Source organism: Talaromyces atroroseus (genome assembly GCF_001907595.1).
Source record: "Talaromyces atroroseus strain IBT 11181 chromosome Unknown scaffold_4, whole genome shotgun sequence".
Taxonomy (NCBI): domain Eukaryota; kingdom Fungi; phylum Ascomycota; class Eurotiomycetes; order Eurotiales; family Trichocomaceae; genus Talaromyces; species Talaromyces atroroseus.
In genome coordinates, this window is record NW_017971436.1 from 1646430 (window position 1) to 1661235 (window position 14806).

The 14806-nt window shown below is 47.2% G+C and overlaps 6 protein-coding genes across 6 annotated transcripts, besides 1 other annotated feature; 2 read left to right on the forward strand and 4 right to left on the reverse strand.

Annotated features, from left to right (window-relative positions):
• Positions 1–528: 528 nt before the first annotated feature.
• Positions 529–3148, forward strand: UA08_04441 (hypothetical protein; the record flags this gene model as incomplete). The annotated part of the gene is made up of 4 exons (XM_020266765.1): positions 529–769; positions 890–2221; positions 2283–2621; positions 2691–3148. 4 exons carry the CDS (start codon positions 529–531, stop codon positions 3146–3148), a joined length of 2370 nt encoding a protein of 789 aa, XP_020120896.1.
• Positions 3149–3379: 231 nt separating this feature from the next.
• Positions 3380–4620, reverse strand: UA08_04442 (hypothetical protein; the record flags this gene model as incomplete). The annotated part of the gene is made up of 4 exons (XM_020266766.1): positions 3380–3399; positions 3519–4109; positions 4184–4427; positions 4516–4620. 4 exons carry the CDS (start codon positions 4618–4620, stop codon positions 3380–3382), a joined length of 960 nt encoding a protein of 319 aa, XP_020120897.1.
• Positions 4621–6759: 2139 nt separating this feature from the next.
• On the reverse strand, positions 6760–7908 carry UA08_04443 (hypothetical protein; the record flags this gene model as incomplete). Its single annotated transcript, XM_020266767.1, has 3 exons — positions 6760–7581; positions 7702–7778; positions 7851–7908. 3 exons carry the CDS (start codon positions 7906–7908, stop codon positions 6760–6762), a joined length of 957 nt encoding a protein of 318 aa, XP_020120898.1.
• Positions 7909–10295: 2387 nt separating this feature from the next.
• Positions 10296–10342: a repeat region (Identified by RepeatMasker using a combination of RepBase library and repeat library created with RepeatScout).
• Positions 10343–10617: 275 nt separating this feature from the next.
• Positions 10618–11259, reverse strand: UA08_04444 (hypothetical protein; the record flags this gene model as incomplete). Its single annotated transcript, XM_020266768.1, has 2 exons — positions 10618–11124; positions 11206–11259. 2 exons carry the CDS (start codon positions 11257–11259, stop codon positions 10618–10620), a joined length of 561 nt encoding a protein of 186 aa, XP_020120899.1.
• Positions 11260–11908: 649 nt separating this feature from the next.
• UA08_04445 (hypothetical protein) lies at positions 11909–13742 on the forward strand (the record flags this gene model as incomplete). Its single annotated transcript, XM_020266769.1, has 2 exons — positions 11909–12201; positions 12305–13742. The coding sequence occupies 2 exons, from the start codon at positions 11909–11911 to the stop codon at positions 13740–13742; spliced, it is 1731 nt and encodes a 576-aa protein (XP_020120892.1).
• A 265-nt stretch (positions 13743–14007) lies between these two features.
• On the reverse strand, positions 14008–14579 carry UA08_04446 (hypothetical protein; the record flags this gene model as incomplete). Its single annotated transcript, XM_020266770.1, has 2 exons — positions 14008–14428; positions 14515–14579. The coding sequence occupies 2 exons, from the start codon at positions 14577–14579 to the stop codon at positions 14008–14010; spliced, it is 486 nt and encodes a 161-aa protein (XP_020120893.1).
• Positions 14580–14806: the final 227 nt, after the last annotated feature.

Below are 14806 nucleotides of genomic sequence, written 5' to 3' on the forward strand. Positions count from 1 at the left end.
ATCCTCGCAGCGCGTGGCTCTGCACGCCAAGCCCCAAGGCACAATCTGCACGCCAACCGATTAAAGTGCGGCTGACTCTTGCCTCAACGTCATCGCTCAGCCCAGCCTCACGTGAATCTTCCTTCGCCTTGTGGCTTTTCCCCTCGCCCCCCCTCCTCCTCTCCCCGGTGGCCATCTTAACTCGCTCAACCTCACCTCCTCGCTTGTTTCGTTGGCAACCAAGCAAAATCATCGCTCTGAGTTACAGCCGTCGCCCCAGCCTTGCCTTGCCTTGACCCCACCATCATCGCCAGGCCCACTGCTTCTAGTAGCTGCAGGCCCGGCTTCTCTCTGTTTCTCTGCAGTGTTCTGCACCCCGCCTGCTGATATATATCTCTTTATTTCGTTCGTCACTTTTTTCCCTTCGGGTTTTCTTTGTTTCAAGTTTGATCTCTCTTGTCAAGAACAACATATACGACTGGCAGACGCTTCGTCTAGTTTTTGTGCTGTTGCTTAGTCTAGTCTGCGACAGCAGTATTGAGACTCAACATGTCCTATACATACAGAGAAAGAGACCGCGAATGGGATGAGTACTCGCGGCCTTCTGATCATCGCAACTCCTACACAGTGAAGCGTTACGTGATTCCTTCCGAGGATAGTCGTGACCGTGAGCGTGACTTCTTTCGTCGCGATGATTCCGGCATTGGTGAACGGGAATTAGTGATCCGCCGTAGAACAGAGCCTCATGAGTCCGATTATGAGGTCCGCCGCGAGTATCGGGATTATGAACGTTAGTACCATGTCATACCTGTATCCTTGCAATGCAGCATACATTTCATGTTTACACATGCTTGAAAGCGACCCATAAATCATGATATCATTATGAGTTGTCAGCTAACATGGGAAGTAGCGCGCGGTATTTATGAACCTGACTACCAAGTTGTTCACCGTTCCGAGGCCGTTGACCGGGATCCTCGAGATGTCGAATATTACTATCAAAGACGTGTCCGCGAGTATGATGACGACCGCATGAGACGTGAGATCAGCCCCCACGACTCTATTTCTCAAGTCAGCACGCGAAGGCACCGTGATCGAGAACGGGACCGCGACTATAGCAGCGACGACAGCATGGTCTATATTCGCAAGGAAACCCGCGAGTACGATGACGAAGTTCCTCATCACAGACGCCATGTGGCTGAGGGGGCACTTATCGGCGTAGGAGCTGCAGAACTTCTCCGACACCGTAGCAAGAGCCAAGGCCGTCAGGTCTCAGGCGGTGTTGGTCGCGTTGGTAGAGATGTTGGTGCTGCTGCCTTAGGTGCTGTTGCTGCTAATGCTATTGACCATTATCGTAGCAAGAGTCGTCGACGATCGTCGTCACTAGAAGACGACGGCGGGTCACGCCATCACCACCGCCACCACCGTCGCAGTCGCAGTCGCTCATCATCTCATTCCAGAGCGAAGACTCTTGCTGGTATCGGCCTTGGTGCTGCAGCCATTGCAGGCGCTGTTGCTTTAGCTCGAAATAGCTCACAGGGCAATAACGATAGAAGGAGTCGTTCGCGTCATCGACGACGGTCACAGTCTCGCGGTGCGGATGCACGAAGCTCATCGAAAAGCCGAAATTCACATATGGCTGCTGCGGGAGTTGCAGGTGCTGCTGCGGCAGGCCTTATTGAAAGAGCTCGCAGTAAATCTCGCCATAGGTCTCAAAGTCGCCTTAGACAGAGTCTCCCTATCGTTGCAGCGGGACTAGGAAGCGCAGCTGCCGCTGGGATTTATGAAAACTACAAAGCTAAACGAGAGCAGAGTAATAAAGGCGAGAGACGTCGCTCCCGCTCCGTAAGCCGCAGTCGCAGTCGAGGTCCCATCTTGCCAGATCCAGCAAAGGAATCAGCAGGCCTTATAGAATACGGGCATGACCCTATTCCCTCGGCAGACTACTACGGCCGCCCTGCCAGTCAACAAGAATATTACAATGGCGCCGTGATTCCTTCCGATAGAGAGGCTCGAAACCGCACTCGAAGCCGCGGATATAGTACGTCTAGCTCGGGATCTGATCGAAGTCATCGTCGCCGACACCGTCGACGCGGGAAGAAAGAGCGAAGCGGTAGCCGAATTCGTGATCTGGCAGAAGCTGGTCTCGCAGCAGCTGGTTTAGGTTATGCTGCATCGAAGGTCTCCAACAATATGAAAGACAAAAAGGATCGAGACCGTCGCAGCCGTGAACGGGAAAGTCGACGTAAGTCTGAAACCTTACAAAGAATGCAAAGCTTCACGATCAGTTGCTGATCTTATTTTAGGCCATGATGATGACAGAGATACCGATTCTTACGAGGAGCCGTACGATCCAGCCCCATACACGCCGACACCACCTCCAGCAGGTCCAGTGCCGGCTTCTGGAAATTATTACCCGTACACGAATAGCTTCCCTCCCCCACCAGGAACTTCACCCAATCCTCCTCCTGCATCGTACAATCAGACAGACTATCCCTCGGCTTCTGGAGCGGTTCCTCCACCGGCCCATGGATACCCGCCTCCACCTGCAGCGCCCCCTGGCAATGAACCATACGCCCCCCAACCGCGTAGAGTTGATGATATTGTGAGTGCCCCTTTTCTTGAAGATTCTCACGAAGCAGATGGTGGGTTTTGATAAGTCCAGGAAACTGCATAATTCGGCATATGTATGTGATGCTAATGGAGTATTCCAGGTATAAGAGGACTATCGACACTAGATTTGTCCCATGATGGTCACGAAAGAGACTCGAGAAGTCGATCTGCCAGTCAACCTGAACCGTTGTCGCAGTCAAAGTCGGTTTCGTTTGACCTTGGGGACAATGCCAAAGCCGATAGAAATAATAATCAATCACACACTGCCGACGGAGGAGGATATGAGACAGACGACAGTGACTCCACAATCGATGGCTACGATCGGGGCCGTCACCATCATTATCACCATCTTAGCCATCGTAATCCAACTTCCAAATCTACATATATCACTTCGAAGGCTTCTGACTCTGAATCTACGGTTGACTTGCCCGATCGATTCGATGCTCGAGGACAAAAGCTACCAGAACGGGGAGACGATCCACTTGCCAATACTGTTGAGAACCTTTTGCACAGCGTGTTTTCTGGGCGATCTCAAGATCGTGCTACGAGCAGGGTTTGATTGCTTTCATTCTTTAATTTTTGCGTTTCGTCATTTTGTTGTTACTCTTTTCTGTTTGCTTGTTTTCTATTCTGTTCCTTTTATCTGATCAACTTACGGCCGCTTGTGATGAGATTATGATATGTTACGAAGTCCACAATGATGTATGTATTAATTCCACGCTGCTTTTATTTAGGTGCTATCCTGTATTTGTGTCAAATGTACTAATGAACCAAGTTTCTATCTACCGAGCTACACAAGTTGGTTCGTATCTGTGAATAGTGTAGTATAGTCCAATATATCCAACAACTTAGGACCAACAGCAAAGCGATTTAATACCCCTTGCCAATTAACACAGTCTCACCACCACCATACCACAACGTCCCCTTACGAAAGTCAAGACCTTTCTCTTGACCTATTGTCCAGTCACCTCCATGCGGTATACCACCAGCAGCGTCAGTTTTTGGCCAATATTGTGCTTGTAACCTATCATTCAGCTCCTCTATCTTATCAATCACACGCTTGACTTTGGCATGATCGAAGGTCACTCCATCATCACAAAGGAACCCATTCTGATTGATAAACCGGGCTATCGTAAGATGCGCCGATGGAACGGCATACCTCGAAGCAGGCTTGATGCCTGCCGCAACAACTTTGTCATAGATGTCTTTGCGCAGGTGATGATACGTAAATTTGCCCCTACTACTACCTTCCTCTAGTTCTTCCTCTGCGTTTTGTTGTTGGTTCTCTCCAGCAGCAGGCACAAAACTAAGCGCCATAGCAGCAGCATCAAAACTTATCATCGGCCGGACTAGACGCGGTCGTTGACACTGCGGCAGATCGAAAGTCGTGTTCGCAATTTTTTCTGCCGTGCCATTTTGCAGTAATGTTTCCACTATACGCTCGACTTCGGACTCCGAGACGGAGAAGATTAGTTCCAGGACGGTAATGTGTAGGTTTTCGAGGGGCATGAACCACATGTCTATTATGTCCACTCAGGTTAATCTCCCATGAACAGACTAGTTAGGTAGGTGGGTTCTCAGTGAATATACGTACCAGGCACAACACTGCGCAGTTCCTGCTGTATGTTATCAATCATGTCGCGAATATGCCGCGGCGGCCGGCCCCAAAAGACAAGACAAAATCTATCATCGACGAAGCCTGGGTCTTTATTAGGACCATCTAGTTTTGCGAGAATAGGGTCAAGAGTCCATGCTGAGAAAGATGGGTCTAGGATTATGGACCTTTGCACTTCATTTCTGGTTGTGCGGTGTGTTGAGTAGCGGGATTGGATTTGGAGCTATGTTTTCCATAGAGACAAGGTATGTTGGCTTAAGGTCACTGGCATAATTTTGGGTATGAATCTGAATTGAAGTGGTCGTACGTACTGGGTCATTGTTTGCGTTCTCTATGAGAGGCTGGTATGGATTGGCGCTTTGCGAGTTCGGCGTGGTGGCAGTGCCGGAGAGGTCCTCGAATACGACTGCTGCCATTATGAGTGATGATGAATGGTGATTTATATATATGTAGCTAAGCCGATCACTGAGTTGTTAATTCGATGATGAGCGCTTTCGTTGGATGTGTGATGTAGGTAGACAGGTTCCGCAATCTTGGACACCGAGAGATCAATTGTGCCGAGCGGAGAGAGACTGGCTATTGGTTCATTTCATATCAATAATTCCATATATGTAACTTCACCTTGACCTCTTACATTTTATGTTCTATGTTTTATGCATGTCCACTGGAACAAACTTAGAAATCTAGGACAACAATATACCAATGCACCCAGGTGCATATATATAACTATATCCGCTATGTTGTCTTCCCCGGCATCGATAGGCATGTGAGAATTTCATGTCTACTTCCACAAAAGTGGAAGCATTAGCAGTCTAACTGAGTATCACGCATATACAAGCAGTAAATAAATATAATCATCGTAGGCAGTAGTATTCAAAAACAAACAAAAAGTGAGTATATCGATAGAACAATCGGCTATGTACCGCCTAATATTCTGCCGACAAAAAGTAAACACAAACAGTGCAAACACCGCATACAGATTGCCTGAGGCATACAAGGGCAATGAAGTCTCACAGAGAGAGTATGAGGAACTCAAAAAATTACAAACAAAGACCAGAGTAGCTTGGAGGTTCAAATACGAAGAAGCAGCGAAAGCATCTGCTGGCCGGCTGATCAGTTTGAAATGCCTTGGCCCAAAAAGGAAGGCGGTGCTGCCCTTTTGTAGCCTGTAGGCAGCGTCTGAGGTGGGGTGGTTTGGTTCTAAGCACAACGTACTACGTGCCTCCATTCTTCTACTTCTTCTTTCTCTCCCTCACTTCTGTTGTGAAGAGACTTCCTGAAGCTAGAAATACGTCCTCACAGATTAACCGTCACTCGGCACAATGTTGATCAAGTGAGTCGGTCCATTCCTCGCTGCCCTGAGAAACTGCAGTGCGGGGAAGAGAGAACGTCATGCAGGCTTGCTTAGACATTGGTACTAATGGTTTCTTTCCTGGATCACAGAGTACGAACGCTCACTGGAAAGGAGATCGAGCTTGACATCGAGTCCGATTACAAAGTACGCTACCCATTCCTCTGTTGTTGTTGTTGTTGTTGTTCTTCTTCGAAGAACGACGGCCATCTTTTTGTCCCGAGCGAAATTCTTACTTGGAAAACAAAAAAAAAAAAAAAAAAGGTCTCGAGAATAAAGGAACGCGTGGAAGAAAAAGAGGGAATCCCTCCAGTTCAGCAACGGTTAATCTTTGGTGGAAAGCAAATGTGCGATTTTGCGTTGTTCTGCCCTATCCCTTGAGAGAGACTGATCATGATGATACTTTATACAGGGCCGACGACAAAACAGCAGCCGAATACAATTTGGAAGGAGGCGCAACACTACATTTAGTCCTCGCTTTGCGTGGTGGATGGTCCTCATAAATCTTTCGAATCTTCCACGTCCAGTTCAAGTCACAGTTATTCAGCCCATGACATACCCAGCAACAACATACCTCTAATTTCTCCTTTTGACCGAAACCGGCGATCTTTTATTGATTCCGACCGGATTGTTATCCTTGAAAGCGAAACATCTTTCGAGCCGATGAAAACGAATGCGTATCGTAAAGATGGAGGAGCCATATCCTTGCTGCGCCAAAGACGTGGCTTTCTCTTGGGATGCAATTACTATTATCCATTTGACCTTGACAGATGATTGAATGAAGCTTGTACTAGACGTTAATATAATGTGATATGATGGGATACCACTCTTTTTGTGCTTCGAATTGAGGAAATGCAACTTGACCTAATTAGTGTAAAAGTCTGGTGTAGAGAAGAAGTTATGGCCTTGTTCTGTAGTATGCTCTTTTCAACCTACAAACCCGTAACTATGGGATTCCATAGTAGTTCTAATGATGAATGTAAATATCCTTTGTCCGCAGAATTACCCAACTCCAGTTCTGAGTGACGATACCAACGAGACATGCCCCTTGAAATAACGCCCCGAATGCATATGCAAAATAGTGAAAAGGTTTCTATCAACATGTGTAATTGTGACCAATGAGGTCTGCGTGAGGAATATCGGATGTTCATGTCTTGCTGAGTAGTGAGAAAATCACTACGTAGCATCGGTTGATTTTTGAATATTATGTTCTTCTCTTTTTCTGCTGAATGAAAACATTCGGCTGACTTATTATAGGTCGCTTTCGAACTAGAGATTTGGCTGGCGTCGGTGAGGGACGCACGGGTGGTTCCCCTTTTAGATCAGAGTGTCCTGTCTGTGTCCGCTGCGGTGATCCGGCCGAGGGGCGTTTTAGGGGCAAAAGTGGCCGAGAACTAGGAGTTGTCTGACTCTTCGTCAAAGAGGTCGCTGACTGAGAAGTGGGTTGAGCTATCCGAGGTCTAGTAGCAGCATCCCGCGTCGGCGTCGCTTGACTTGACCTGGCGTTGGTGACCGGTGGCGTTGTAGATGAAGGGCCAGACTTGGATGCCACAGAGTCCGGCCGTTTTCGTAGCGCTGTAGATGAAGGAACTTGCTTATGTTCATCGACGAGCCACTGGGGAACGTGATTGATCCGCGACGCACCAGTACTTAGCTGATGCGTGGGAACGGCCAGAACCTTATTCCTCTTGCTGCTGAACAAGCCAGTTTTCTTAGACTCGGTTGTCCTACTGCCTGTATGAAACCGCCGCCGTGGCTTCGGTAGTCGATTGGTGTCTTTGACGAGGACTGCTGCGTTGCTGGCCTTGTCCGAATAAAACTTGTCCACTGCTTGCTTCAGCTGAAGCGCACCTTCTTCGAGTTCGCTTTGAAACTGTTCGACCAAGTCACAGTAGATATCGTACCAGCAGTCTGATTCTTCGGGGAGGTCGTACTGCTCCCATCGAGGAATGTCGCGCTTGATGAATTCCATCCATAGCTCCCGGTCATCTTGCATTATGTGGGGCGAATTTTTCTCGAGTTCTCGCTGTTTAAAGTCAAAACTCATAAATAACTTGATTTGAAAATAATGGGTAAAAAAAAAAAAAAAAAAATAGAAAAGAAAAGAAAAGGAAAGAAGAAAGGCAAAAAAAGGAAAAGCACTTACCAACTGCTTTGGACTCTCGACTTTGAGTAAGAAAGGTCTCGCTAGCGAGTACGGGATGTTCCCGATATCTGTCAGACCTGGACAATTATTAGCTTTCTGTAACACCGTTGACAAAGAAACAAGCAGACATCCAGACGGAATTATCATACTTCTGACGTTTTGCACCGCAACTCGTGTGCTCATCGCAAGGAGAGACCGCGCCGGCATGGTGAAACGTGCCGGACAAGCGAATCGGTTTCGATAGGTATTAGGGCGGTCTAGAGTGCAGGAATGGACAACACAGACGCGATATTCGGGACATGAAAACAGGTGTTATGCAAGTTGGCAATACAAAGGCAATCTTTCTTTTCAAGGCGTAGCGAGATCGAAGACAGAGAACAGCTGGGAAATTTGAAGGTCGACGTAATCGCGTCCAAGAAGGAAGGAAGGAGGCGGTGAGAGGCGACAGTTCGAAAGCGCTCGGGCCAACGCAGATATGGATAGAAAATCACGTGATGATAAGATAGATAGAATCTTTTGCACTGTTTGCACTGTGTACACACACAGCTGTCGAATAAAATCAAAATACCGAAAAACAAAACTAACTTGGTCTCCTTCAGAAAATATTGCTAGGATAGCACTGGCCGTTGACTATGACGGGAACGGGTATCGCGCTCTGTTGCCCATGGCAATGCAGGAACCGGCTGTCCTCAACGCCGCCTTGGCCGTTGCAGCGGCGCATCATAGTCGGTGGCAGCAGACGGCTGACAGTATGTCGAGGAAATATCTACACGTTGCGGTCAGGGCTTTGCGTGATCGCTTCCTGGCGTCGGATAGGATGAGGGACCCAGCCACCTTGGCGTCTATGCTGCTCTTAGTGCCATACGAGGTACGCTGTTCTTCCCAGGAATAGTCCGTGTGTTTGAAGCGTCAGATATGTGCATGATTGATATACTCACTATCTTACTAACCTGCTGCTAACATCGCATAATCACCTGAAAGGTTTTTTTCTGGCCCAACAAGGTGGAGAGGCCATTATAATGCGATTCGTGGCTGGATCCAGTCCCGAGGAAACTGCTCTGACCTTGACTCGTTCCTCAAGACGTGGGTGTGCGTGCTTGATACACAAAGCGCCATGAACTTGGGATTACCGGCCATGCCAGAACTCGATAAGTGGCTAGGTATAGAAGCGAAAAGCGGGCCCGTCGACTCAATCGACGCACTCTTCGGATGCTCAATCAGGCTGCCGAAGATTCTGGTGAGTGAGCGCTTTCACTACGTGTTCGAGGACTTTGACTCATGATCAATATTTGTAGGTAGCGGCTTCCCGACTCTGTGCAGCAGCAAAACAGCCGGACAGCGGCTTGAGCTTAGAAGAGGCAGAGAGACAGGCCAGTGAACTCCAGGAACAGCTCCGAGCTACAACTATAGACCAAAATGCAGAGCCTCTAGTTGGTATCTCCTGCTATGATTGAGATTCAAAACCATTGGCCGCCACCGTGGGCTTGGGCTGCGAACAGCTCCGACAGCGCATGGTTGCCACAGCCGAAATTTTCAGACACGCGTCGCATATCTATGTCTATCGCATAGTCAACCCAACGGCACCCCTCACGCACGAGATGTGCTGGTCGCTTGAGTCTGCTTTACAACTTCTTACAAAGGTCCCTGACGCACATGGGCCTGGAGCAAATTTGGGGTGGTGATTCTGGTATAAGGCCGTGGAATCCGTCTCTTTTTGCGAATATTGTGAGATTGGCTTGGGAGGGAGAAGGGAGTAAACCCTAAGAAGCTTTCACGGGTAGCCATGATTGGCGACTCATCGTAAATGGTCGTGGTGGATGGAAATGCCTACGAGCAGTCTGCAAAAATCCAAAGTTGCCTCTACTGGCATTAATCAGAGCCAGGCTCTCGAGCATTTCCTTTTCCTTTTTTCACGAAAAGTTCGTGCCCTTCGTGCATGGCCGCCTAAATATCGTCGAATGAAAACCTGTCAAGCGTTGCGAAGGCAGTTTGATCGTCATGTTGTTTGGACGTCCACTCAGGATTGGCCTCACAGACCGGAGCTTGAAGTGTTGCAAGAATAGAAAACCAAAAAGAAGGAAAAGGAGGCAGATTATAACGCATAGTCATGGGTTGCCCTAACAACGATTAGAACAACATTGCATCGGACGAAGTGAGAGATAACAATGAGATGGCCGCCGAAGGTATGTGTGAAAAATTAGGGTTATCTCTGTACCTAGAAAAGTTGCATATATCTCGCTTGTCACTTTTGTTCAGATATTGTTTTCACCGTATCATCCAGCCAGCCATGCCTTTCTGAGTGAAAGCAGATCATCAAAACTCAAGTCTCCTAATATGCGTCTCCTTTCGCGTTGATACGTTCATAGAAAGCCTCGTCAATTTTTGCAAGTGGTAGAGACTATGGTATCTTAGTGAGAGCAAATTAGCTTGCCCTCCCCCTCCTTCCCCCCATTCTTTCTAATAAAAAAAAGTTAATAATCAAACTACCAGTGTGCCTCCAAATCCGGGGTGGATCCATGACACCCTCCCAAACTTAAACCAAGCCACTGGCAACTTTAATTTCAAAAATTGAGTTCGCGCTGGGGTACTCGATTCTATCCTAGCTATATTTAGCGGTACATAATCCAATCGAAGTTTCCGAGAGGGCTATAGTATAGACTCACATTCAAGCTCTAGTTAACTAACTACTCAAACCTCCTTACAATATTCATTATTGACAATCTATATATCAATCAATTCGAAATTAAACAAAGAATCAAAATCTAAATTTAGATCTCTAAAAGTAATAATATGTACTGCCATTGAAATTGCCAAAATGCGTATGTAGACAAACTATGCCTAACAAATTATATAAAAGAGATTTTAGCACGAGCTACATAGTTCAATCTGGCTATTCCTTAATGAACACACCCTATTTCAACTTTGAAGCCACTCATAAACTATCTGTACCTTTGCTTCTTCTTCATTGTTCCTCACAAGAAACTTCCGAACATGGTACCTTTTCTCCTCTACCTGTGCAAAGCCCCAAATCTGTTCCGCTGTCCACCCCTTTTCACTCTGTATAGAAACTTGCACATGTGGGCTTTCTCTATCCAACCAACCCTCAGTAAGGAAAGGGTCCAGTGCTCTCCCATCCTCACTCTTAGCATTGTCGTTTAGAATAACCCATCTGCTTCGAACTGTCTGTGAACCAAACATGGTCGATGCATGCGTGACTGGGCTCCAGTTGAGTCGGTGTGTCTCCGTTTCACCCTTGATGCCACTAGTCGCCGTCTGCTCGATGCTGATCAAAGTTGTACCGTTCTCGTCGACAGTTTGTTTTAATCGACCAGTAATCGTCGCCCAGGAGACCACTTTACGAATGACCCATGGGATGCCTTGCAGTTTGAGAGACGGTTCCATGTCGTCCGAAAGCGATTTACTCTTCGGTCGAACAAAGAATGCAAAAGAATTTAGTCAGTTTACAATCAAACTAAGAGGCTGGTGATTTTGACTTTGACTAACCATAACCCATATACCACTGAGATCTTTCATCGTGACGTGGTCGGGAGCTGCCATGGTTTCTTGTATAGATCTCTTCTTTTTCCTCTTCTAATCCTTGTCGTTGTTGCTAAGGCGTTGGATTTTGGAATAAATCACTTCATGGAGCATACCGCTTTATTTATTCTTTCATTGTGGTGACTTCTTCTTCAGGCGATCTTCAGACGCCGAAAGCTGATATGATATTCTGAAACCGGAAGCACCTTATTCTTTTCGTTTTTTTCATCCCTTTTCGGCCGAATTTCGTCCTTCGTTTCTAACTGGTCAAGTAGGGTTTTGTAGATTTTGTATGTAAAAATCGTGGCGGTGAAGTACTGTGTACCTAGGTATGTATGTATGTATCGTCTCCGAAACCCTCCGAAAAAAAAAAAACAAACCCTCCGAATCCGAAATGTCCACAAAAACCATATCATACGTAGTATGTGAGGGGGAAGTAAAAAATCTACTGTGGAATGTAAAAGAAATTGGAATTCTTTGTTACATATTGACTCTTGAGTCCTAGGTGGCAATATTTCCGCCTAGCACGTACATGTACGCAATGCCTTCGGGTACGTATAATAGAGAGAGACAAAGAACAAATACAGGTGACACTAAAGGGTCTCACAAGACAAATAGAACCATTGCGCTTCCCTTTCTTATATCTTACGTTTTCCAACAATCAGTCGAGATGGAGGCTAAAGAGCAGAACACCGCATCTGCCCCTACAAGCTATCATGCCGACTCTTCAAAAGACGACAGAGAGAATGGCGGTCGCCCAGAAAATACAGGCATCTCAACAGAAAATGGCCAGGGCCAAAAGAAAGGAGTCCGGTTCTGGGCTATCATCGTGGCTATCTGTGTTGCAGGGCTGTTAACAGCGCTCGAGGCGACCATCACCTCGACCGCTTTACCGACCATTATCAGTGACCTGGGCGGAGCAGACAATTATATCTGGGTTGTCAATGGTTACTTTCTTACCATGTAAGTCTTCCTCGCCGGAAGGGGGCGGGCGTCTCTCTTCTATCAACCTACATTCGAGGAGTTTTGCTTAGTGGAACCTGAACCTTAACCTTGATCTTGACAGGACTGCCCTACAACCTCTATATGGCCAGCTCGCCAACGTGTTTGGTAGACGATGGCCAACTATCGTCGCCACCGCAGCCTTTACTCTCGGCAGTGGTATTTGTGGAGGGGCCGACAACATCGCCATGTTGATTGCAGGTCGAGCGGTGCAAGGTATTGGAGCTGGTGGGATTAATGTTCTGGTGGAACTCATAGTCTGCGATTTGCTCCCACTTAGAGAACGCGGCAATTATCTGGCATTAATCTTCGGGCTCATCGCAATTGGCACAGCTCTGGGTCCGCTTTTTGGGGGGCTGATCGTGCAGCATACCACCTGGCGATGGGTATTCTATCTGAATTTGCCCGTGGGAGGCTTTGCGCTTGTGCTCTTGATCCTATTCTTGCGTGTGAAATACCAGAAGGAGACCACCTTGGCAACCAAATTAGGCAGCATCGATTGTCTCGGAGACACCATCTTTGTCGGGTCGATTGTCTCTACCTTGATCGCTTTGTCATGGGCTGGTACATTGTATCCGTGGTCCTCCTATCGTATAATCGTTTCGCTAGTTCTGGGCTTGCTCGGGCTCGTTGGTTTCCTTCTTTTCGAAACATCCAAGTTTGCGCTGAGCCCAACCATGCCAATCCGCCTCTTCTCCAATCGAACCTCCCTCGGTGCATTTATCCTCACATTTCTGCACAGTGTGGTCACAATGTGGGCCCTATACTTCCTTCCGGTCTATTTCCAGGGCGTGCTAGGATCGTCTCCAAGCTATTCGGGGGTGCAGTTGCTACCCACGATTCTTATCATTATCCCATTTGCTGCAATCGCTGGGGCCCTTCTTGCAAAGTTTGGCCGTTACCGTCCGATTCATCATGTAGGCTACGCATTGATGATCATAGGATTTGGTCTTTTCAGTCTTCTAGATGAAAACTCCTCAACGGCCAAGTGGGTGATCTTTCAAGTCATCGAGTCGGCCGGGGCTGGCCTGGCCATTCCAACTTTGCTGCCAGCGGTCCAAGCCGAGCTGACCGACGCCGACAATGCCCTGTCTACGGCCACCTGGGCGTTTATCAGAAGCTTTGGACTGATTTGGGGCACGACTATCCCGGCTGCCATCTTCAACAATCGCGTAGATGAGCTCTCGGCTCAAATTTCCGATCCAGCCGTCGTGGCTGCGCTGGTCGGAGGCAAGGCCTACGAGCATGCGACCGCCGACTTCCTCGAAACCCTTTCACGCAACACGCGCGCACAAGTCATTTCAGTCTTTTCGGCCAGCTTGCGGCGAACCTGGCAAGTTGCCATTGCTTTCGCCGCCCTGGGTTTCCTCCTAGTTATCTTGGAGAAAGAGGTCCCGTTGCGCAGAATATTAGACACAGAGTACGGTATGACAGAGGTGCAAAAGAAGAGTGACAATATGCCATCCGCAGACGAAAATCTGCATACCGAGGCTCCGATATGAGTCTGGGTGTGCTAGGTGATTAAAAAGTATTACTCAGGTTGAGCTCTTCAAAAAAAAAAAGGATTATATGCGCTTCAGTCAACATAGGAGGACTATATGTGATGTATATCCAGGTGCAGTTTAAAGTAGATGGAATGGCCGTCCTTGCCCTTTTTTACGGACTCTGGTGATTTTGAACGTAGTTGTAATAATTCTCAGAATGATTTTTCTCCTCGTCGATATTTATTACTCTTTTGCTCCTGTGCATAGTTATGGATATAAAAGTCTAGAACCTCAAATGAACAGCAACAGCCGCAAAAACACATATCCAACCAGGCAAATCGATCAATATCAGCCTCCACCCATTCACATCGACAAAGCCCTTGAGAAAGCGATATCCTTCCTCGGGTGACTTTCTCTGCCAATCTTCAGCCGTCAAGTTGAAGTGCTCCAGCCCCACGCGAAGAGGATAGGCATGGGCAAAGACGAAAAAGATGGCTGCTAGCCAAGTGAACGACGAGGTGGACGAATAGCCAAGGTTTAACAAACTAAAAAGGATTGTTGAGAGGTGACATGGTGCAGACAGAAAGACTACTCTCTTGTAGCTAATGAAAAACGGATACCAGAGCGAGTGACGGGTGGTAGGCGGGATGCGAGGATTGATAATGGAGATCATTGTGATATGTTGCGTTGCGGAGCACATGAGACTGAGAAATTTTTTTTTTAGAAAACCATCATCAGTCACAGAAATTAATTGCTTGAAGTACATAAAGGGAGAAATGAATGGTCTTACGCAGCAGAAGAGGTTGCAAGTGGTGCAACACGGATAATGCTTGCTACGAGGCTGGACGACGCCATCTTGAATGAATCGCTGATATCTTTCTCCGAACGTGGATGTAATTAGATTTTCCTTGCCTCATATCATTATTCGTTATTGAATCTCCTTTCTTTTCTTGTAGACTGACAATAGTAATATAAATATATGCTCTCGATCATAGAATAACCCCCTCAAAACGCTTCACGAATAAAAGGCTCCGAATTTGAGTTGAATGTCTCTGAATGTCTCCGAATGAACAAGTACATAA